This window comes from Staurois parvus, unplaced genomic scaffold (assembly GCF_062004578.1).
Source record: "Staurois parvus isolate SC_StPar_1 unplaced genomic scaffold, SC_StPar_1.0 ptg000287l, whole genome shotgun sequence".
In the NCBI taxonomy this organism is placed as follows: domain Eukaryota; kingdom Metazoa; phylum Chordata; class Amphibia; order Anura; family Ranidae; genus Staurois; species Staurois parvus.
Genome location: NW_028318083.1, coordinates 30,475,460 through 30,498,939, shown reverse-complemented (window position 1 = coordinate 30,498,939; position 23,480 = coordinate 30,475,460). Strand labels below are relative to the sequence as shown.

Genomic DNA, 23,480 nt, shown 5'->3' with positions numbered 1-23,480 from the left:
AAAACTAATATATCATCTACAGTACATAATATCATGAAATGTTTCAGAGAATCTGGAGAAATCTCTGTGAGCAAGGGACAAGGCGGAATTGCAATATTTTATGCCTGTGATCTTCGGGCCCTCAGACAGCACTGCATTAAAAAAACAGGCATAATTCTGTCATGAGAGACAGACAACCAAAAGAAAGGAGGAGTGACTAAGTGCAGACCTTAAAACATCTTTAATGGAAATAAATTCATTCAATACCTATGTGTTCTTTTTGTGCTTTATATAGAATTTCCACATCCAAAATGAACTGATGTCAGTGCACAATGTTTTATTTTTATTTGTGTTTTCATCAATAATGGATTACTTCAAATCATTTTTATCTAGGAGAATGCTATATGTGATCATCGTTATGTTATTTTAGTCAATCATGTATTTTATAATGCAGTTCCTTTGTTTTTATAAGTATTTGCTTTATAAATTGCCATATGAATTACTTTTGTTGAGCCCTGTAGATCCACAAGGGCTGGTTGCTATATATATATACGATGTATAGGAATATTAACCTGTGGCGCCTACGTTAGTGGTGCCTTTTTAAATGTCCTTATAATTCTAAAATGAACATTAATGCATAGGCTCAGGAATACTTCCGAAATTTACTGTCTGCGAACACACACAGTCATGCCATCCAAAAATTCAAGTTAAAGATCTACAGTATCATACAAAGAAGAAGCCATATCTGAACATTATCGAGAAATGCTGCCATCTTCTCTGAGCCAAAGCTTATTTAAAATGGTCTGACGCAAAGTGGAAAACTGTTCTGTGGTCATACGAATAGAAATTTGTCATCATTTTGGGTAACCATGGGTGCTGCGTCATTCAGACTAAAGAGGAGAGGGGCATTCAGGTTTATTAGTGCTCAGATCAAAAGCCTGCATCTCAGATGGTATGGAGTGTATTAATGTATATGTAATGGACAGCCTGCACATCTGGAAAGGCACCATCAATGCTGAAAGATGTATCCAGGTTTTAGAGCAGCATATGCTCCCATCCAGATAACATCTTTCAAGTTTCAGTAGGACAATGCTAAACTGTATACCGCATCCTTGCCTGCAGTCCAGACCATTAACCAATTAGTCCATCCTGAAACAAAATATACGACAAAGAAGACCCAAGATTGTTGAGCAGTTGGAATTCTATATCAGGCAAGAATGGGACAGCACTCCTCTTCAAAAACTCCAGCAACTGGTCTGCTCCATTCTCAGATGTTTACAGAATTGTATTAATTCTGCCGGGAGGGGGAGGTAGGCATTCCGATTATTTGACCAGGTGACTGGCAGTCACAGTGGTCACATGATTGGAAAAGGTCCCGATCGCAAGTATGCATCAGGAGCTTTCTGGTACCTGCCAGTTACTGTGCAGGGAATGCACAGGGAATGTGTTCTCAACACAGTAATGTGTTTACATAGGGACACATATATGTGGCTGCTCACTGGTAAAACCCACCCACCAAGAGGCCGCATATATGCGCACCCCTGGCAAGAACTGGTTAAAAGAATAGGGGATGCTACTCCATGGTAAACATGGTCCTGTCCCAACTTTTTTGGAAATGGAGTTGTATTTTGCCAGCTTTTTGTTGCCCGGCCCAACTTTTTTGAGACATGTTACTACCACCAATTTTAAAACTACCTTATTTTTTTGTTAGAAAGAAATTTCCTGGTTTAAACATTTGATATGTTTTCTATTTTGATTGTTGATAAAAATAGAATGCCGTGATCTGCAAATCACATAAACCCATATTTTATGTAGATTTTACACAGCGTCCCAACTTTCTTGGAATTGGGGTTGTATATAAGGCATTCTCTGATTGGATGAGCTGGAGAGGAGGGGTGGTGATGTCACAATCTCCAACTAGTCCAATGAGAGAATGACTTGTATTAATTAAAAATGTCACACTTGTCCCATACTTCTCCATGGATGACAAATACAAGAATGAAAGAGGGGGACAGGCAATGTAAATGGGCAAAGCACAGGTACACTTTTGGTCTAAGTTTAGATGTGCAACTAACATTGACACACCTCTGAAAGTCTGAGGTAGGTCGCTTTGCAGAGCTGTTTGACAGGTGGCGAGGAGGCAATATGTTGCCTCCTCGTCACCTGTTTTAACACTGTAAATGCCACACCACATGGCAGTTGCGGTGTGCCCCATTCACTTGAATGGGTCATGTTTGGTGAGCAGTACCACACTGGGATAATTTGTTATGACCAAAAAGCAAAGAATTGTGGCCGTGGAATATGTGCACCCCAGCCTGGCTCCCATTGCTGCTTAAAGGGGCAGTAAAAATGTAGCTTAACCACACATGTATGGAGACGTCATAAGGTCCTTGTGTTGAAAAATGATTATAAGTACAGAAGCTGTAAATCTGATCATCTTGCTTCTATAAAAAATACGATCACAGACATACATAGTTTTGTAAACTGCATAAAATACAGAGGAAAATAAATAATGGGCACAATTACAGTAAATTGCTTTTAAGACAATGCTCTGAAAATGATGATGAGTAAGGGAAAATGTTCTTATCTGACCTTGTGCAGGCTCTGATGTCAGACAAAATACAGAAATAACATAAGCCACTGATATAATGCAGAGCCATTCGGCATGAAGTCCATGCCGCCCCAGTCTGCAGGAGAAGGACATGATGAAACAGATAAATGTACTAATCATTAGCAGGTGAAAGATTTGTAGCCCTAGATGAACTTCTCTTCCTGCTACCGCAAGGTACTTAGAGTTTAGGTGTCTTGTTTATTTTCTATATCCCCGCAGAACACCGAATAGCTCAGATTTACATCTCATGTTTACAAATGTATTGTTTTACATTTTACCCGGAGCTGTGCCCTTTAGCTAAGAAAGATGTTCTGTCATGTCCTAATGTTGAAAAGTTTGGATTGAATGGTCTATACACTTTCTGATGACAATATTTTGCTTTGTGTGTATTTTTGCTTCATTTCCTACATCACCTGCTAAATTTTATATTGAGCCAAAGCTTTTTATTTTCCATAGAAATAACTTGTTTTGTCATTGCATATGACATGGAAGTTGCCTATTACCGAAATTACAGCTTTTCTACAGATGGGACCATAGGAAGCAGTGTTTACATCTAAAATGTACTGCTCTACACTTATGTATCTACTTATAATTTTCAGATACCTTTCACCCAGGATTCATACATTTATCCAATTGCATTTTTTTATTTTATTATAACATTCTTTATTCTGAACTTCTTTCAGATATGAATCAAACAACAATTATCAGAGCAATGCATTGCAAAATTGTAAATGCAACAGAAAAAAACAAAACAAAAAAAAACCAGAAGTCGACCTGAGTGTCTCCCTCTCTTCTGAAGAATAGGGCTCGGTGAATGGGGCTCGGTGTGTACTTTCCTTCACAAAGGCTCCCTGAACATAGCCCCGCAAGAATGCAGCTATAAGATCTACATGCGTCAGTACAGGACTCCATCGCTCCTCCACAAGTGTTACCCCACTGTATCTAATCTCTGTTGGAGATGCAGGCAAGAGGAAGGAACTACACTTCATGTCTAGTGGTTGTACTTCAAAGTGCAGCCCTTCTGGGAAAAAGTGCACAGAATTATAGCCACTGTCACGGCAACAGAACTAGAATTCTCACCGGCACAATACTTCCTGCACTACACTTCTATTCCTAGGAAAATCTACAGTAAATCCCTAAAGAGGTAAATGAACATGGCAGCAAAATACTGTATTCCCTGCCACTGGTGCTCCATTAACACTCCAACAATAGAGGAATGGTTACGAAGAATAGACAAAATGGAAGAGATAGAGAAGTTATTGCGATCTCGCAAAAACGACTCTAAATTTCTTCTACTTTTTATTATTGGACTCACTTTAAAACAGCTACAGCTTATCAAGATCTGTGCCCACAAAAGTAGGGGGCAGGCTGGTGCAGTGGGTCCACATGGTCTATCACTGCCGCATTCTTTGAAGCCCTCTTCTTAGACTCTGAAACTCAACTGGACTGACCCGTTTTCTAAATTCAGGGGGTAGGAGAAAGAACAAGATGGTAACTCCTACCCCAAGTCCCTACCCTCAACCCTACACCTTGTCCTTCGTTCCCCTACCCTCCTCTTCCCCTCCCTCCCCACCTTCCACTCCTTTTATCTCTTTCTCCCTCTTCGGAATTTCTCCTGCCAGTGACTCTACTCCGTAACATCAACCTGTGTCCTGTATATGTGAGTTTCTGATGGGATACCACTATTCGTTTTAATTTGGTTGACTACATTCGGTTTACTGCTGCTATTCTTTGACCGCCTGATTACTAGTTCCTTCTTGAGTTTGTGCGCAGACTTTATAAATGTATAATATGTATCTTTATGCTTTGACACTTGTACATGGACTCTGTGAGTCTGCTATATTGTATGGTTATACTCCTGTTTCCATTAATAAACCTCTTAGGGAAAAAAAAAAAAACAGAAGTCAAAACAAGTGGGGTGGGGTACCTGGAGAAACATATGTTGTGGATTGTGGATGGTGCAAAGGAGGGTTATAACGCAGCTCAGTTTTTTTACATGTCGCCTTGGGAGGGGGGGATATCCCTTTTACTTCCTGTCCCATAGCCAAAACAGGGAGTGAAAAGGAATCCCTGGTTCAACTTCCTGTCCCGAAGCCAAAACAGGGAGTGAAAAGGAATTCTGGTTGTTACCAGTGTCAACAGAACTATTTCCCCTCTATACCTGTTACGGGTAAAACCCAAAATTTTCTTTCATCACTTACATCACTTACACTCTCAGTGATGAAGGTAAACAGGACACACAGAGAAGGTGAACCTCCTGAACAGAGACACATACAGCATAAAACTTCATGGGTTTTGCATTTAGCTATACATTACCATATTCCAGCAGAGTACATATTCTAATTAGAATTCAGTTGGAAAAATTAAAAATAAAAGTGAAAACTAAAAAGTCCATAGTGTCTGTGTGGCTCCCTTCTTTCTCTAGAGGTCACTAAGGGCAGCCTGAAGGTACAAAAAGCATAGATGAAACCTGACATCCCTCGATTCCCTGCAGAAGTGAACCTAATCTGTGCCACTAGATCGGGGGTCTCCATACTTTTGAAACAAAAGGCCAATTTAGTGCCCTTCAAACTTTAAGGAGGCTGGACTGTGGCCAGTAGGAGTAGAAAATGCCCCGACATCGGTGGGACTAAACAATGCCATAGGCTTGGAGGTCAGTGGGAGCATTGGGGTCAGTGGGAGGAATAGTGCCCCATTGTTGGTGTCAGTGGGAAGAACAGTGCTTTGTCTTTGGTTACAATGGAAGGAATAGTGCCTCGTATCGGTGGAACGAATAGTGCCCCATGGACCGAATTAAGGTAAGCAAGAGGCCACATCTGGCATGTCGGCCACAATTTGGACACCCCTTATTTACGGTATATGAAGTTATGTTTGGTAGTTTGTGACGATGACACAATAAATAGAGTAACATGCAAAATAAATGGTGAAAAATTATCACAATCACCATAATCATAACCAGTGCTCTGGGTGAAAAGCCACAATAAGTTGAACACAAGATGGGTCCCCCAAAGGTGTACTCTGACTTTGTAGTTTGACCTTCACTACAAAAGGTCGAACTCACATAGGACACAGAATCCCTAATTCTACTAGATGGATTTTATCTGCACACAGTATTCCTTTCAGGATTTCACTCCCCAGCAGCCCCTCTTCATATTTAGTGATTCACATAGGTTCTTGACCTCAAGCTCAACTAAAAAGAAGAACCGTCATAGTGCTCACTGATTATTTTCCTTTATTAATAAATACAAATATTACACTCACAATGTAATTTGAAAGAGATATGTGCCTTCAATAAACAGAGAGCAGCTGCCGCAGCTAGATGAGTGTAGCCATGCTGGGATGACTCACTGAAGCAGTCCACAGTGTCATCAGTTCTCTCTCCTGGACAAATAATCTCCACCCAAAACTTTACAATGTCATACACCCAACACGGGGCTTAAACCCACCACCCTGAGATTAAGAGTCTCATGCTCTACCAACTGAGCTAGCCAGGCCAAAGGGTAGAGCTTTTTTTTGCTCTGGGAGAGACAGCTGGAGACACTGTAGGCTGCTATGCCGCACAGTGATGATGCTACGTCACTTCTACTTTTACAATGTAATATCTGAATTTGCAAGAGCATTTGAAGCTCACAAATCAGATTTATACCCTTTGTGGCCATTGAGGAATGTGCTTGAAGTTCAGCTTCAACATAGCACTGATACCATCTGAGTATATGTAAACTTTAAAGGACCATTCATAAAAGAATTCACACCATTTGTTAAAGACCAAGCCTACTGAATTAACTCAAATTAGGGTCAGTGCACCTACATGGGTTCACAGACCCCATGTGTATTAGATAAACACAAGCTGACTGGACACATTTTATGGACATGTGCATTAGCGAACGCTTCTTGCCGAAATATATAACTCACATATATAGGCAGGCATGTTACCAAATGTATGATTTGGGCCTAGAAATGTCACTGTGTTGTGAGGCAGCAAAATCAGCCAAATGGATGAATGAAAACCCAAGCAAAGTCAGATGTGATCATTAAGGGGACCACTAACCTCTAAGACAGCCTCTCTCAACTGGGGTTCCATGCAAACCCTAGAGTTCCTTCAGGGTTGGTAGGGGGTCCCTGACCAGTAAGCAACTTCTGCCATTTTTAGCTCTATGAACAATGATCTTTTTAGCTATCTGTAAGCAGGAGAGTTTTCCCAATGACCACATACAGTCAGGTCCATAAATATTGGGACATCGACAATTCTAAAATGTTTGGCTCTATACACCACCACAATGGATTTGAAATGAAACAAACAAGATGTGCTTTAACTGTAGACTGTCAGCTTTAATTTAAGGGTATTTACATCCAAATCAGGTGAACGGTGTAGGAATTACAACAGTTTGAATATGTGCCTCCCACTTGTTAAGGGACCAAAAGTAATGGGACAGAATAATAATCATAAATCAAACTTTCATTTTTTAATACTTGGTTGCAAATCCTTTGCAGTCGATTACAGCCTGAAGTCTGGAACGCATAGACATCACCAGATGCTGGGTTTCATCCCTGGTGATGCTCTGCCAGGCCTCTACTGCAACTGTCTTCAGTTCCTGCTTGTTCTTGGGGCATTTTCCCTTCAGTTTTGTCTTCAGCAAGTGAAATGCATGCTCAATCGGATTCAGGTCAGGTGATTGACTTGGCCATTGCATAACATTCCACTTCTTTCCCTTAAAAAACTCTTTGGTTGCTTTTGCAGTATGCTTTGGGTCATTGTCCATCTGCACTGTGAAGCGGCGTCCAATGAGTTGTGAAGCATTTGGCTGAATATGAGCAGATAATATTGCCCAAAACACTTCAGAATTCATCCTGCTGCTTTTGTCAGCAGTCACATCATCAATAAATACAAGAGAACCAGTTCCATTGGCAGCCATACATGCCTACGCCATGACACTACCACCACCATGCTTCACTGATGAGGTGGTATGCTTAGAATCATGAGCAGTTCCTTTCCTTCTCCATACTCTTCTCTTCCCATCACTCTGGTACAAGTTGATCTTGGTCTCATCTGTCTGTAGGATGTTGTTCCAGAACTGTGAAGGCTTTTTTTAGATGTCGTTTGGCAAACTCTAATCTGGCCTTCCTGTTTTTGAGGCTCACCAATGGTTTCCATCTTGTGGTGAACCCTCTGTATTCACTCTGGTGAAGTCTTCTCTTGATTGTTGACTTTGACACACATACACATACCTCCTGGAGAGTGTTCTTGATCTGGCCAACTGTTGTGAAGGGTGTTTTCTTCACCAGGGAAAGAATTCTTCAGTCATCCACCACAGTTGTTTTCTGTGGTCTTCCGGGTCTTTTGGTGTTGCTGAGCTCACCGGTGCGTTCCTTCTTTTTAAGAATGTTCCAAACAGTTGTTTTGGCCATGCCTAATGTTTTTGCTATTTCTCTGATGGGTTTGTTTTGTTTTTTTCAGCCTAATGATGGCTTGCTTCACTGATAGTGACAGCTCTTTGGATCTCATTTTGAGAGTTGACAGCAACAGATTCCAAATGGAAATAGCACACTTGAAATTAACTCTGGACCTTTTATCTGCTCATTGTAATTGGGATAATGAGGGAATAACACACACCTGGCCATGGAACAGCTGAGAAGCCAATTGTCCCATTACTTTTGGTCCCTTAACAAGTGGGAGGCACATATGCAAACTGTTGTAATTCCTACACCGTTCACCTGATTTGGATGTAAATACCCTCAAATTAAAGCTGACAGTCTGCAGTTAAAGCACATCTTGTTTCATTTCAAATCCATTGTGGTGGTGTATAGAGCCAAAAATGTTAGAATTGTGTCGATGTCCCAATATTTATGGACCTGACTGTATGTAAGAAGTATTCTTATAACTGACCATCACACTAGTGTACTGTGAACCTTTAATATAGTAAATATTAGTAGGGGTTCCCTGAGCCTGGAAAATTATTTCAAGGGTTCCTCTGTGTTAAAATGGTTGAAAAGGCTGCTCTAAGACAACTATTTTCCAGAGGAAATCCTGCATCATTATCATCTCAAGGGAAATGTGTTATATTAAAGGGTTAGGCTACCCAACAGTAATGGGTAGAATATGCAGTGCGGAGTTCTTCATTAGCTTCTTAGGTCTCTAGAATGTCCCAGAATTCAACTACTAGTGGATGTCAATGTGACTTGCCTCTGGTTCCAAGCTTTTTAGGCAGTAGACATCAGCTGGTAGCGGAATCCTGGAAGAGTCCACAGTCAGGACAGGTAGCAAGCAAGCATAGTCAAAAACAGTTCTGAGGTCAGGGCAGATACCAAAGAAGTATAATCAAATAGATAATTCCAGGGTCAGGGTAGGTGGTACGCAAGTGTAGTCCAGTATGCTATTCAAGGTAAAGTCCAGGAGGGCAATCCAAAGAGTAACATGAGTACAGGGGAAAAGGTTGGCAACAAGGGAGTCCATGATAATAGCTTATGATTGTTTCCTTGCCTGGCCCAGATTTGCTATTATCTTGGATTTCCTTGTTGCCAACCTTTTCCCCTGTACCCGGCCAATGTCGCTACCTGTCCTGAATGTGGGCTTTCCCAGGATTCAGCTATCAAGCAATGCCTACTGTCTGACCAGATTGGGACCACAGGCAAGTCACACAATCCCCGTAATGGCACTGGAGATGAAGGTCGAATTTCTCTCCACTCATCATAATCATGCATGCTTGCTTTAGATTCCCCTGAGTGGATGATGATGTATATGGTGGAGTGAAGTGGCGACATCACATGTACAGATTGTGTAGATGTTTCATTTGGGCACTGGTGTGGGAGCAATGAGTGTCTTTTTCACTTGGAGGAGCTTTATCTGGAGATTTATATGAAGATTACCTCACCTATTGTCCACAGTGGATTTTGCTTTCTTTCTCTGCAAGGAGGTGCATTTATTTATTGCAGGTACTTGTATAGCACCGTCAATTTATATATATATTATACATTAAAATCAATCTCTGCCCTCAAGAAGCTTACAATCTAAGTTCCCTAACTCACATTCAGGTAAAGGAGACACTGAAGAGTACCACCAGTACTTAGTGATAGCTCTTGTAGTATGAGGAGGCAGGACCTGAAATTTAAAACCCACAGACCTGTGATGTTATCAGCTGGGTCCTTCGGCTTGTTTATTTCCTTCTTACAGGTGTCCAGGGCACTGTCTGCTTGGGTCACTCTTTTGGGTGTCCATGGCTGCCTCTGTAACCAGTACAACCTGTTTTGGCTGCCCAGTGAAAGAGGAAGGGTTAGAGGGGGATGAGGGGCGATATACTTTATAGCCCTATCTGAAATCAAAAAATTTCTATTTTTTAGTTAGTCACCCTGTCAGGTTCCTGTTGCTGTATATTGTGACACTTCAAGATATTATTCTTGCAGACACGTTTACGGACAGGTCCACTTTATATCCTATAAACATTCTTTGGTCCAGTTCTTGCATTGTCACAGCTGTATCTGAACATATTGCCAATATGACCAGCTGAAATCTGTCTTTATATTTTTTATTGCTTTGTTGCATAATTAAAGGTTAGACGTTGTTATAGAACGGAATAGAGCCTCATTTTTCCATGCCACAAATCTTCAGCATTCATTGTACAATGCAGGGGTCTCCAAATCTTTTAAACAAAGTTTATGTCCTTTTGGCTTCAGGGGGCCCGCCTGTGGCCAGTGGGAGTAGACAATGCCCCATCCTTGGTTTTAGTTACAGGAATATTGTCCCATTGTTGGTATCATTAGGAGAAATGGTGCCCCATCAATGGTGTCAGTGGGAAGAATATTGTCTTAAGGGCCAGATAAAGACAAGTAGAGGGCCTCATCTGGCTACAGTTTGGAGACCACTGAACTATGCCAAACTGAATTAAAATTGGTTGCTATTAATTACTGCAGTTTGAACTTTCTTATTAGAAAAAAGTGATAACATTGTTATACTGGGTATAATGTTTAAGTGAACTGCACTGAAATAGCAGTTACCAACCAGAAAATGTAGGATCTGTGTGTTTCGTATAGTAAATATTTGTTTTTGTTTGTGTACAATGCTTTGCTTTATTCATTCTAATATTCCATAATTTAAGGAGTCACACAGACACTGAGATAATGGCACTTTTAATGGTTTTTATATCAAACTAAAGAGCTCTCTAATATGTACCCTACCGAGTGTAGGTTACCTTTCAATAATGTACACATTCCGCCTCCATAGTTCTTAACCTGCATGACAATGTTTGTGATAAGCTTCTAGTGCCCACTGATTGAGCAGCCAAGCAAAACGGCTCCACCTGCACTCATTTCACTGGGTGAGCTAACAAAGTTTGGCAGGGAAAACTGCTTAGCTGATTATGCAAAAAGTGAGACTAAAAGCCTAGACGGATGAATTAATACAACAATTAGTAATACAGGAAGCAGAGATGTCACATGTGCATTAAACAAGTTGTACGAGGAGTGTCACCTCATAAAAAGCAGAAGTAGATCGTTATAGAATAATAACAGATTTTATATAGCTCTGTGCTGAACTTTTATTTGGTCATTAACAATGTATATTTAAAGATTTTTTATGTGTATCTTCAGCAGAACTCAGAAAACATGTCAGTGCATAAAATCAGCTAACAATCACCTTAAAGTGTCACTAAACCCACATCATCAAAAGCTATCAATAAATGCTCAATTACATGCTGTTCATACTCACTCAGTCACTGTGGGATTTGTTTTCTGTATTCTACAAAAAACCTGGTTGATCCTGCTGTTCTCCATCTCCACCTTCAGTTTATGTCCCCTATGCAGTTGGGGATTTTGCAGACCAGTGTTGACAGCTGTGCAAACACATTTTTCTAAACAGCGTTACCAAACACCTCACCAACCTGTCTTATTCAGACATAAAACATATTACCGAAAAAAATTAAAGTGCTACAGTGCAAACAATACATCAGGAATTAACCTCAATACATAACTCAAAGTGCTATGTGCAAACATCTATGTGCAAAATAAATATATAAAAAAGTGCTATAGTGCAATAAAATAAATAATTCATATATGTGCAAAATATATAAAATAAGTGCAACTGTGCCATGAAATAAATGTCCAATTCATATGGTAATAAATAACTAAAAAAACATCTGACAATTATTTAGCAGAACAATAAATCTATGTGCATAAATGTCCACCACAAAATCAATCTCTAGATTCATGTGTCTTTTTTAACATATATCAACCAAAGAGTGCTCTTCCACCACCAGATGCATTAAACTCACCAGATCTCCAGGCTGGTAATGTGATAAACCAGCATAAGCGCACGGACTCTGGGAGAATGAATCTGTAGTTGTAACAATCCTCCTCAGACACCCCTTCCACTGGACATTCCTCTTAACTCATATAATCCCCAGAAGGAGGGAAAAAAAAGGGAAGCTCCCATATTGTAAAACCGTTAAAAGCAATTTATTCGTAAAAACAATTACATTCAACTCACATTGACAAGTGTTGCCACTGACGCAAGTGTATACAGCATAAAACTCAGGATTGGCTCGTCTCCGGCAGCCACTAATCTGCCACAAGCTCAAACCTGCCGTGCGTGGTGACGTCACATATAGGCCCCACGTTTGCACATAGCACTTTGAGTTAATTATTGAGGTTGATTCCCGACGCATTGTTTGCACTGTAGCACTTGACATTTTTTGGTATATATATTTTATGTCTGAATAAGACAGGTTGGTGGGGTGTTGGGTAGCGCAGTTTAGAAAAATTTTTTGCACAATTGTTTCTTTGGGTGTTCAACAAAGAGAAAATAGTTGCTTCCCCATTAAATTAGAAACCCTTGGCATTTATATCTGTGGCGCAGTCCAATATTGTAGATTTCGTGAATGTTGACAGCTACTGCACATGCTCAGTTTTTAGTGAGCTGTTTTTTTTTAATTTAATTTTGAACATGTGACCAGTAGCAGAGGATTAGTAGCTCTTCCTGTCACTGTTTCCCTGCAGACAGACTGGGAAAGAGATGGGTCATGTCACAGCTGTATATGGATTAGAAAAAAGGTACTTAGGTGTTTTTTTATTTAAATAATTAGTGTCATCACGCACATACAGAAAGAGAATGGACAATGTAAATTAGACAGTGTGTGTTTAGTATCACTTTAACTAGCACCATAAAACATGCCGACATCTTCAATGCCTGCATGTACATTCACATAAGTTATCAGCACCAAAACTCAGTGCTACATATGCAGACCTTGCATTTTTGTAGGAAACATTTATTTTTGTTCTTATTGTAAAATTATTTTCCCTGCGTTCTTTAAAGGGCACATCTTGACTGTTGGACTATACTTCAACCTGCAGTATTAGAACAGTAGACACAAAACATAAAACACAGCCTAGGTGTAGCTCCTGTTGGTAGACAAGCTCTCTCCATTTGCTAAAGGCAGCTCAATTAATCACAAAGTATTACATACAGGACCACAAGTTACAGACCTAACAATCAGAAAGGAGGGTGCTGTGTCCTTAAATGAACACAGAAAAAGGAGCTGAGGAGTACTGGGTCCTCTCCAGTAGGAAGGCCCCCTGCATCGCAAGAACAGTAGAAGAGTGGTGAGTGTCATTGCCCACACACTCACAATATGACTGCCCTGGCTACCCATTCAGAATATGACCACACAGGCAGCAGCTGGTGCAACTGTCAAGTCGCACCCTATTGTCCGCAATTAGAGTGGTCAAATCGGTGCAGTTCCGACTTGGTCGGAACAGCACCAATTTCTAAAGTAGTACATGTACTACTTTTGGTGCGATTTGCATAGACATCAGTGTCAGATGTCTTGAAAATCGTATCTGAAATTGGCATTTCACCCAACACTTTGAAATCGTGCGACTTCACTGTAAGTCACACGATTTCAAAGTCGGGCTTGATGTGACCGGGGGGGTAAACCACACACACTGATGCATTTCACCCCACCCACCAAGGGCTTACATACCCAATGAGTAGCAGCGTTCCTTTCCTCTGTATATTTACTATCCTTCTGGACTGGTATTCGGACAAGCCTGCACCCTGCATGCCCTGGGACACAGGGATGCGCTTTCACCTCTACTTTGAGCAACACCAAAAGAAATCAAACAGGTCGCAGTACAGCAGAGTACACAAAAGCACATATCACCTGGGAGGGAGTGGGGGATAGCCTCTGTAGAATGTTCCTCGCTTTCAATGTGGCCAAAACCTCCAGGCTAGGGGGGGAGATCTCTGGCTGGAACAAGGAAACTGGGTGGTCAGCACCAGCTGGTCATATGTGTCCCTTTGAAGAGTAGAGTTGTTGTAGCCAGACTGGTGAGAAACTGCATGCGTTTCACAAAACTATATACAGGTATACTCAGTTTGGCACCCAGCTGGCTGAGAAAATCACCAACATTCACAAAGCAATTCTAAGATTCTTACTACTTAGTAAATCTTAGTCAGCTCTAGCAGATGGGGGGGTGTGGCCAACAGCATGGTCCACCCCTAGGCTGTGCTTTTGTTTTTTGCCTACCGTTTTACTCCAGCAAGTGGTGCTATAACCCAATAGTCAAGATCTAAAGATCTCCACTTGTCCTTCAATGAAAGAAAGAGAAAAGTCAATTTCCCTTCCTGCTAACAGAGAATTATGTTTAAAAAGAACCCCTGTCAGGTCTTTTAACATATGAAATCTGCCCTCCTGTGCAATAGAACTAGTATAAATCGGTTCTCTGGCAGTCCATGTGTCCTACCTTTATTTAATTCCAGCACTGCAGCCTCTGTCGGTTTTTTTATGTTTCCTGCCTGTATCCTCCACTGTCCTAGGTGGTTCCTTACTTTGACCCCACTACTGTCTTTACTACAGTAAGTCTGACAGAGTTTGAAGGAAGAAACCACCACATGTATCTTGTGACATAAGCATCCAACACTTTAGGAAATGTTGAATGTCAAACAGACTGACTAATGCTGAAACACAGAACACAGGGGAAGTAGGAGACACGGTCTGCCAGAGAGGTGAGTATAATATAATTTCTATTGTAGGAGAGGGCCATTTTGATATGTTTAGAGGTCTTTTTAAAATCATTTATGCACACCTAATCAAATCCCTTTAGAGATCTCGTGCCCTCAAAATTATGAGATGTTCTGCGCAATTGCCTCAAAAACATAAAAAAACGGAATAATCAACATAATCAACATCAGGTCAGCTGTGATCAGCTGTGCTACTTGACTTTACAATTCAAAACAAAGTCATTTGCAGTGCGTAAAAAAGTGCAGTGAATAGAGACATTGATAAACTGACAATAAAATATATGGATTCCCTTTTAGAAGTTGTACATGTACATGATTGGTGCTATGAAGGCAACATAAATATTATAAATGTTACAGAGACCTAGATTTCCCACTGAAAAATTGGAAATCCAGACATTGGTTACATATTAGTGAATGTGGCTCCACTAATTAATCATGCAGGCAAACGTACCCACAGAGTGTGATTTCATAGCATGACAAATATGGTGAAACTTATTTGATGGCAAAAAGTGGCTAATCAGTCATGTGCCACTTTCAAAATCTGTAGATACATAGTTGTTTAAGCTGCTCATAAATAAGAAAGGAGAGTTGCCATTTTTTGCACAGACTGGGCAATAATCTCATGTCTGTTTGAGTTTGGCAACATTGGCTGGATGACAACTATAGCAGGGAACATCACACAGGGTACTTTCTCTTTTTCAAGATTTCCTGTCTGTACAGACATTCTTCTGCCCTACTTCTTTCCTTTCACATAAACAGAAAGGCAGCTCAAAGAGTATCCATTTGCAATAGACATCGGAAATAACTGGAAACAACTTTTGAACTGTTAAAGTATAGCTTTATCAGGTATGATTTAAATTTTAAATTCAATCTCTCCCTTTCTTAGCAGAAGTGTTAGATTGAGTGTCAGGCTGGAAGACTGTCCTGTTTGCTAACTGATCTCTGCGCTAATAACAGAATTAAAAAAAGTCACATCAAAGGTTCTGTCTGATTTACCTCCAAAATCCTAGAACACAGTCTAAAACTGCCTGAACTGCAGCCTCCCAACCCTTTACAGTCTGTCTTTAACCCCCAACTCTACACAGAAGCTTTCCTTTTAAATCTTTCTTACGACTTACTAACTGCTTAAACCAATGCTCGCTATTCCCTACTCATACTATTAAACCATTCTTTTGCCTTTTATCTACCTGCTTCTCCTCAAAGTATTCCATTCCCTTAGCCTACTCTGCTCTTTACGGTTTTCTAAGTGCTCTTTCAGTGTCACCTATAACTCCATCTTCTCCTCTTACGCTTTCCATTGGGCCAAGCCTATGTTCTCTGATCCACTCTATTTTCGATCTACACCTCTTCCCTTGATCAGCTGATAGCCTGTCATGGCTTTCAATACCATATCTATGCTGATGACACCCAAATCTCTTGACTTCCCAGCTCATCTCCAAGACTTCTACTTTTACACAGGCTATCCCCCCTCAGTCTATCATGAATGCTAATGCCAGACTCATCCTCCTCACCAACTGCTCAATGTCCTGCATTCATCTTGTCCAATCACTTCACTAGCTTCTGCTTACCTAGCAAACAAAATTCAAAGTACCAACAACATACAAAGCTACAGTCATGGCCGAAATTGTTGGCACCCTTGATATTTCTCCAGGAAATCATGTATTTCTCACGAAACGTATTGCATTAACACATGTTTTGCTATACACATGTTTATTCCCTTTGTGTGTATTGGGACAAAACAAAAAAAGGGAGGAAAGAAAGCAAATTCGACATAATGTCACACAAACCTCCAAAAATGGGCTGGACAAAAGTATTGGCACCCTTTCACAACTGCGGATAAATAAGAATGTTACAAGCATGTGATGCTCCTGTAAACTCACCTGGGGCAAGTAACAGGTGTGGGCAATATAGAAATCACACCTGAAAGCAGATAAAAAGGAGAGACGTTCACTTAACCTTTGCATTGTGTGTCTGTCTGTGCCACACTAAGCATGGACAACAGAAAGAGGAGACGAGAACTGTCTGAGGACCTGAGAACCAAAATTGTGGCAAAATATCAACAATCTCAAGGTTACAAGTCCATCTCCAGAGAACTAGATTTGCCTTTGTCCACAGTGCGCAACATTATCAAGAAGTTTGCAACCCATGGCACTGTAGCTAATCTCCCTGGTCGTGGACGGATGAGGAAAATTGATGAAAGATTGCAACGCAGAATAGTCCGGATGGTGGATAAGCAGCCCCAAACATGTTCCAAAGACATTCAAGCTGTCCTGCAGGCTCAGGGAGCATCAGTGTCAGCGCGAACTATCCGTCGACATTTAAATGAAATGAAACGCTATGGCAGGAGACCCAGGAGGACCCCACTGCTGACACAGAGACATAAAAAAGCAAGACTACAGTTTGCCAAAATGTACTTGAGTAAGCCAAAAGCCTTCTGGGAAAACGTCTTGTGGACAGATGAGACCAAGATAGAGCTTTTCGGTAAAGCACATCATTCTACTGTTTACCGAAAACGGAATGAGGCCTACAAAGAACAAAACACAGTACCTACGGTAAAATATGGTGGAGGTTCAATGATGTTTTGGGGTTGTTTTGCTGCCTCTGGCACTGGGTGCCTTGACTGTGTGCAAGGCATCATGAAATCTGAGGATTACCAAAGGATTTTGGGTCGCACTGTAGGGCCCAGTGTCAGAAAGCTGGGTTTGCGTCCAAGATCCTGGGTCTTCCAGCAGGACAATGACCCCAAACATACGTCAAAAAGCACTCAGAAATGGATGGCAAAGAAGCGCTGGAGAGTTCTGAAGTGGCCAGCAATGAGCCCAGATCTAAATCCCATTGAACACCTGTGGAGAGATCTTAAAATTGCTGTTGGGAAAAGGTGTCCTTCCAATAAGAGAGACCTGGAGCTGTTTGCAAAGGAAGAGTGGTCCAAAATTCCGGGTGAGAGGTGTCAGAAGCTTATTGATGGTTATAGGAAGCGACTGATTTCAGTTATGTTTTCCAAAGGGTGTGCAACCAAATATTAAGTTAAGGGTGCCAATACTTTTGTCCAGCCCATTTTTGGGGTTTTGTGTGACATTATGTCATATTTGCTTTTCTGCCTCTGTTTTATATTTGTTCCAATACATACAAAGGGAATAAACATGTGTATAGCAAAACATGTGTTAATGCAATACCTTTTTTGTGTGAAATACTTGATTTTCAGGAAAAATATCAAGGGTGCCAACAATTTCGGCCATGACTGTATTTACAACTCTGCCCTGATTTGCATCACCACACTCATCTCAAAATGTCACCCATATTATTCTCTTTGCTCTTCCCAAGACCTCCTGCTCTCTAGCTATCTCATCTACCCCCTCCCCTCCCATGCTCACCTACAAGACTTCTCCAGAGCCTCGCCCATCCTCGGAAGCTCTCTTTAGCTCCCAATATCTGTGTCGATCTCCTACGTTGTCTGTCTTTATGTGATCCCTGAAAACCCATCTCTTCAGGGAAGCCTATCCCACTTAACTGAGCTTCCATCACTCACCCCACATAGTTATTACCCTTTGTATCACTTTTCACTTGCTTTTAGGTTTTAAGCTGTCACAGTCAAGGCCCTCTTAACCCTCTTGTCTGTACTGTAAAGAGCTGTTGGTGTTATATAAATCCTGGACACTAAGAATTGCATGAGTAAAACCTAGAGGCTTTGTTATCGGTCTCTCCTTCAGTAGCTTAGCCAGTTTCAATTATTATCCCTGAGCTTAAACATGGGATAGGTCAATCTTCATGGCAAATGGCCTGACATTTCTTCTCTGACAAGAAGAAAGTGCAAGTGAAAAAAAGTACTTGCACCCAATCCTTGAGAAGTAAGACTGCACTATTAAAACATACTACAATCTACAATGCAGATTCCATTTTTTGACAAATTCCCACTCCTAGTTGTTTCTCTATGACAGCCTGTGAAAACAGTTGTCAAATATTTCTCTTCTTGTCACCTAGCGCTGTAAAAACACCCATGAAAATATTACAATGACTAAACATTGCAGATCCCAAACAGATTAAAGTGATTCTAAAGGTCGTAATTTTAGTTTTTTTTGTTAAATAACAAACATGTTATACTTACCTGCTCTGTACAATGGTTGGGCACAGAGCAGCCCTGATCCTCTTCTAATTGGGCCCCCCCCCCCAAGCAGTCCTGGCTCCTCCCCCCTGCTGAGTGCTCACAATAGCAAGCCTTGTGAATGGCAGCAGCACGAACCAATGAGGAGAGAAAGACCTGGGAGATGTGCTACTCTCATGTAAATTGCTGGATTGGGCTTGGGTAAGTATAAAGGGGGAGGGCTGGGGGGGGGGGGGGAAGGGACCTGCACCCAGAAGGCTTTTTACCCTAATGCACAGAATTCTTTACGGTAAAAAAAAAAAAAAACGTCCGCCTTTAGAACTTCTTTACGTTCTAGTGAAATAGAAAAAAAATATCCTTGTGCGCTTCTGCCCCTCTACAGAAGACAAGAGGTGAAGTTGGATCTGCTTATTATGGCTGCAGTAGCTGGAAACACAGACCTTTTCACTGGATTTAGGAACTAAAAGTAGAGAGTGGGTGCTAAAAAAACCTGAATGTATATAATTGCCCACGTTTACAAAATGCTTAGATCGTTACAGTTTTTCAGATTCTTAAGGGAAGAGTAGTGAAATTTAAGCTTACCTTAGCATGCTGTTCATCACTATGGTCTCTTTTTCCAACATGATTTCCCATGGTGCTCCACCAACAAATTCAAGACCTTTCCATGGAAGAGGAAAGTAGTATAAGTATAACATGCAAACACATATTTTGGATACTAATGTTGCAACATTGCACCTTTTTCTTAGAAGAGGGCAAACAGTAGTGTTCATTGATTGTACAAGGGCATACGGAAATGCTGGTGAATATTATTCATACAGGGCTTTTAGTTCTTGGTCAGTTAAATACTATGTCAAACAAAAGTATGCAGACTTCTAAAAAGGTGTTCGATAAAAGATAAAACTTTAAAGGATAATTTCACCCTAGAGCAAAATCAAGCAGGTTCAATAATCCACTGGCTTCTGAAAACTCGGGACGTGGCCATAGAACTTTAATACAACTGTTCACAGTTCACAAAAAAAACCTCTAGTCATTTCCCTGCCAATGTCACGTTAAAAGACCAGCAAAACCTTTGAGCACTTTAGGACTAATGCATGAAAGTAGCCTGTTCTACAAACTGCATTTTTGCAGCACAGAAGCCCCTCTAAATACAGATATAGAAAAGTATAAAATAACGACATTGACAAGAAGCTAGCTCCATCTGCTATCCCACTGATCCTCATACTTTTTTTCACTGCAGAGTCAAATCTGGTGCACAGCGCTCCACACTATCCTACTTATAAAGGGTGTGTTTAGCATAATCCATTGCTGCCTCTTGATGGAAGTGACATTTTACACATTGGCTCCTTTATAGTAAAGTCACAGTAAAATGTGTCTTAATATAACTGCATGAAAAGTAGAGAAAATTTATGCTGTGAAAAAAGAAAAATTAAACTTTGATTGGATGCTATAGCCAACATCTTGGATTATCTTCCAGATTATTTTGTTTCAATCTTATTTACAACATATCAAGCATAATGTACCAAAGAAAAACAAACCCCGCATCCTTTACATGAAACAGCTATTAAGTGGGCCTTATCCACTGACATCCACTGACCAATCATGTTCCCACTGAATAAATGCTCATTTCATTCTGTTTTCTTTCCTAGCCATATAAATGGTGCTCTGCATTTCCAGTATTGTAAAGACTGCAGCACATCAGTACAAAATGTTACAGGTACAGATCTTTGCCTTAAGGAATATACGAGTTACAATTTAGCTGCTTCAGGCACTCATGGATAGCTTGTTCAAGGTCAAAAGCATTTGGCTTCAATAATTCTTCACATGATTCTACTTTGGATTTTGTTTCATAATCTCTCCAGTATGTATTCCACTTGCTATCAGAAGTTTCCCATGTCTTCAGCAATCATTTTGCTATGAAGCATACCGAAAAGAAACAGCTTTGTCTGCAAATTATCCCCTTTGTTGTTAAATATGGTCAGATATTTTATGCGTCTCAGAATGAAGGAAAATGTATCTGTAGTACATACACATCAGAGGCATTTTCAGGGCAGGACTCGTACTCAAGTAGTGACTTTAGTGACACCTAAAATATACCACATACGTTTTACCATTTACATAGCTATTAAAAGTGTGCCTGTTTACTGAATGGGGTAGACTTTGGAAGACCCTGTAGTATGAATTATTTCTATTAATATTACAACAATGTAATTATTTGAGGTGTAAAGTATACAACAGAGCACAGCATGCACAGTGCTGCCATGTGGAATATATAATGTGCTTCATTTATGGAGAGAACACTCCATCAAGGTCCCGAGTACTCTCAGCAAGCTCTGCCACACACCCTAAGGGCTTGTTCACACTTGACTAAATTTCTACCTCTTACTAAAAGCTCCTTTAGCTTTAGTATAGGCATTAGACAGGTGTTAATGAGCTATAGTATGGGCATTAGACAGGCGTTAATGAGCTTTAGTATGAGCATTAGACAGGCGTTAATGAGCTTTAGTATGGGCGTTACACTGGCTTTTTACAAGCGTTAACGACCTATGTACAGTTTTTAAGCATTTTACAAGCATTAAAGCCACACCGCAAACTCTTATAATAAACTGTAATGTTATTGATGAGCCGCAACCACACAGCAAATGCCCTGCAAATGCCGGCCAGGGTGTTTGGGGAACGTTACCATGGACTTGAATGGAAGGCGCTGAAAGGCTTCCAACTCCTCCTGACTCAATATGAGGCTTCAATTTTGAAGGGACGCTAACACTTCATGTTTTGATAATGCACAGTGTATTGCCCATAGTATCATTTGCATAGGCATTTGAGGAGCGTTAAAAATGCCCCATCAAACACCTGCTTTCAATGCCAGTGGGAACTACACCTTAAACTTTCAAAGCATTCATGGCATTTCATATCCACATCTGAGCACCCACCAGAGAATCAGCAAGCTGCTTCATGCCAGGTTCCAGGCACCTCCAATTTTGATAATTTGGTCATCCAATCTGGGAAAACTGAAACTAATGCCTAGTACACATGATCAGAAAACTGGATGTAAAAAAATCGCTTTCGGAGGGATCATATGATAATCTGATCATTAGTACACAGCTCTTGACAGTCAATCACGACAGTTCATGCGACAATATCCGAAAGGACAAGCATGAATATTTTTTTCGTGCAACAGAGCAAAAGATTTTCCTTTCAAACAGTAAAATATTTGTCCGAAAAAAAATCGATAGACCAAGACCACGCATTCTCGGAAATAAAAAAAATAAAAAACATTAAAAAGGCAATACAATACCTTATATTGCTTCTGAAGTTGTATTCTGTTGTACGAGAATTTCCGTAACTTTGGTAATCTCTTCATTTTTGGTATGAGACTACCATGCAAAATAAAAAATGGACAACCATTTGTTCGATATTCTCATTGTGTGTATGGAGCATATGGATTGCTGATTCCTGTGACTGAAAGCAATAAAATGGCCTAGTTTTACCTAGTGTATGGCCAGCACAAGGCAGCAAATAATAGTGCCACAAAGCCCTTCAAAAAAGTTAAACAGTTGATATACCTGCTGCAGCAGGTTTATGTTAAGGCACAAGGAAATAGGTGAGGTGTGCTTACATAGCATATCTCAGGAGAGAACAAGAGAGATCAGGACCGGTTTTCTAACCTATTCGATCGAATCTTCTCCTAAAAGCTGTCAGCCAGTGTGCTGCATTCCACTATGGCCATTAAATTGCTTTTCAGGCAACTTTCATCTCATGTTTATGTACGGCTAAAGAAGTACAGCCACAGTTCATTTGGCTGTACTCCTGTGGATCACAAGAGTGCAGTTCGTTCTGCACTTCTGTGACTCATTTTCAGCCAACAACAGGCTAAAGCCCACTGTTGGCTGACATCACTCAGCCGGTCCAGGCTGGGGAAAGATCCAAATTTTAAAGTCCAGATCCACCCAGATCTCCGGACCAGCAGCTGGCTCAGCCTCTCAGCAATCCGCTTTATTGAGCGCTGGGGGGGGGGGGGCCAGAGCAGATGGCGGTGAACGACAGCCACCGCTCTCTACACAGAGCGGCAGTGAGAACCGAGTGACCAGTAGTGCCTCTAAGTTCTCATCCTTAGAGCCAGTTAGGGATCAATGCTGTATCCAGTTAGGTAAGTATAATTGGAAAAAAACCCAAATTTCTCTTTTAAGGTGACCTAAGCGTATTTGTGATTGGTAACGCTAGTTGATAACGTAATTACAGAAGGATCCTGTCATAGCTGCAAACTTCTGTATAATGGTAACTGTGCTGGCAACTGTCTTGGGTCACTGTCTATTGTCTAGAAACCAAAATAATCTCTACTTGTTAAAGACGAACTCTACCCATAACAACTTGATAAAAAATAAATCGTTAGCATGGAACATACATTCCACATGAATAATTTTGCTACCAAAATTAGTGTGTGCCGTAAATTGCCTCCAGCATTGTTCTTGTATTTCTGTTGTTCTTCCTGGAGGGTGCCATTTGCTGAAGCTCAGAGACCCTGAGCAGCAGTAAATGTTTAGGCTGTCCGCATTTTAAGCACAGTGCCAAAAAATAGAGAGGTGCTAGGGTACTAGGTGTAATACTGGACTCTGAACTATCCTTTCGGCCCCACATCCAATTGCTGTCCAAAGCTTGCCACCTCAACATCTCCAAGATACGCCCCTTTCTAATCAATGACACCACAAAGTTTCTAACTCACTCCCTGGTCATCTCCCACCTTGACTACTGCAACTCCCTCCTCACTGGCTTGCCTTTGCATA

The 23,480-nt window shown here is 40.8% G+C and overlaps 1 protein-coding gene across 2 annotated transcripts in view; it reads right to left on the bottom strand.

The window, feature by feature from the left end:
• The window catches only part of MBP (myelin basic protein), a 214,064-nt gene extending 194,717 nt beyond the window's left edge, over positions 1-19,347 (bottom strand). For both annotated transcript variants that reach the window (XM_089682358.1, XM_089682359.1), the window contains exon 1: positions 19,282-19,347. In XM_089682358.1, coding sequence (XP_089538484.1) covers positions 19,282-19,332 — 51 coding nt within the window. In that variant the 5' untranslated portion in view covers positions 19,333-19,347. The remainder of the gene's footprint in view (positions 1-19,281) is intronic.
• Positions 19,348-23,480: the final 4,133 nt, after the last annotated feature.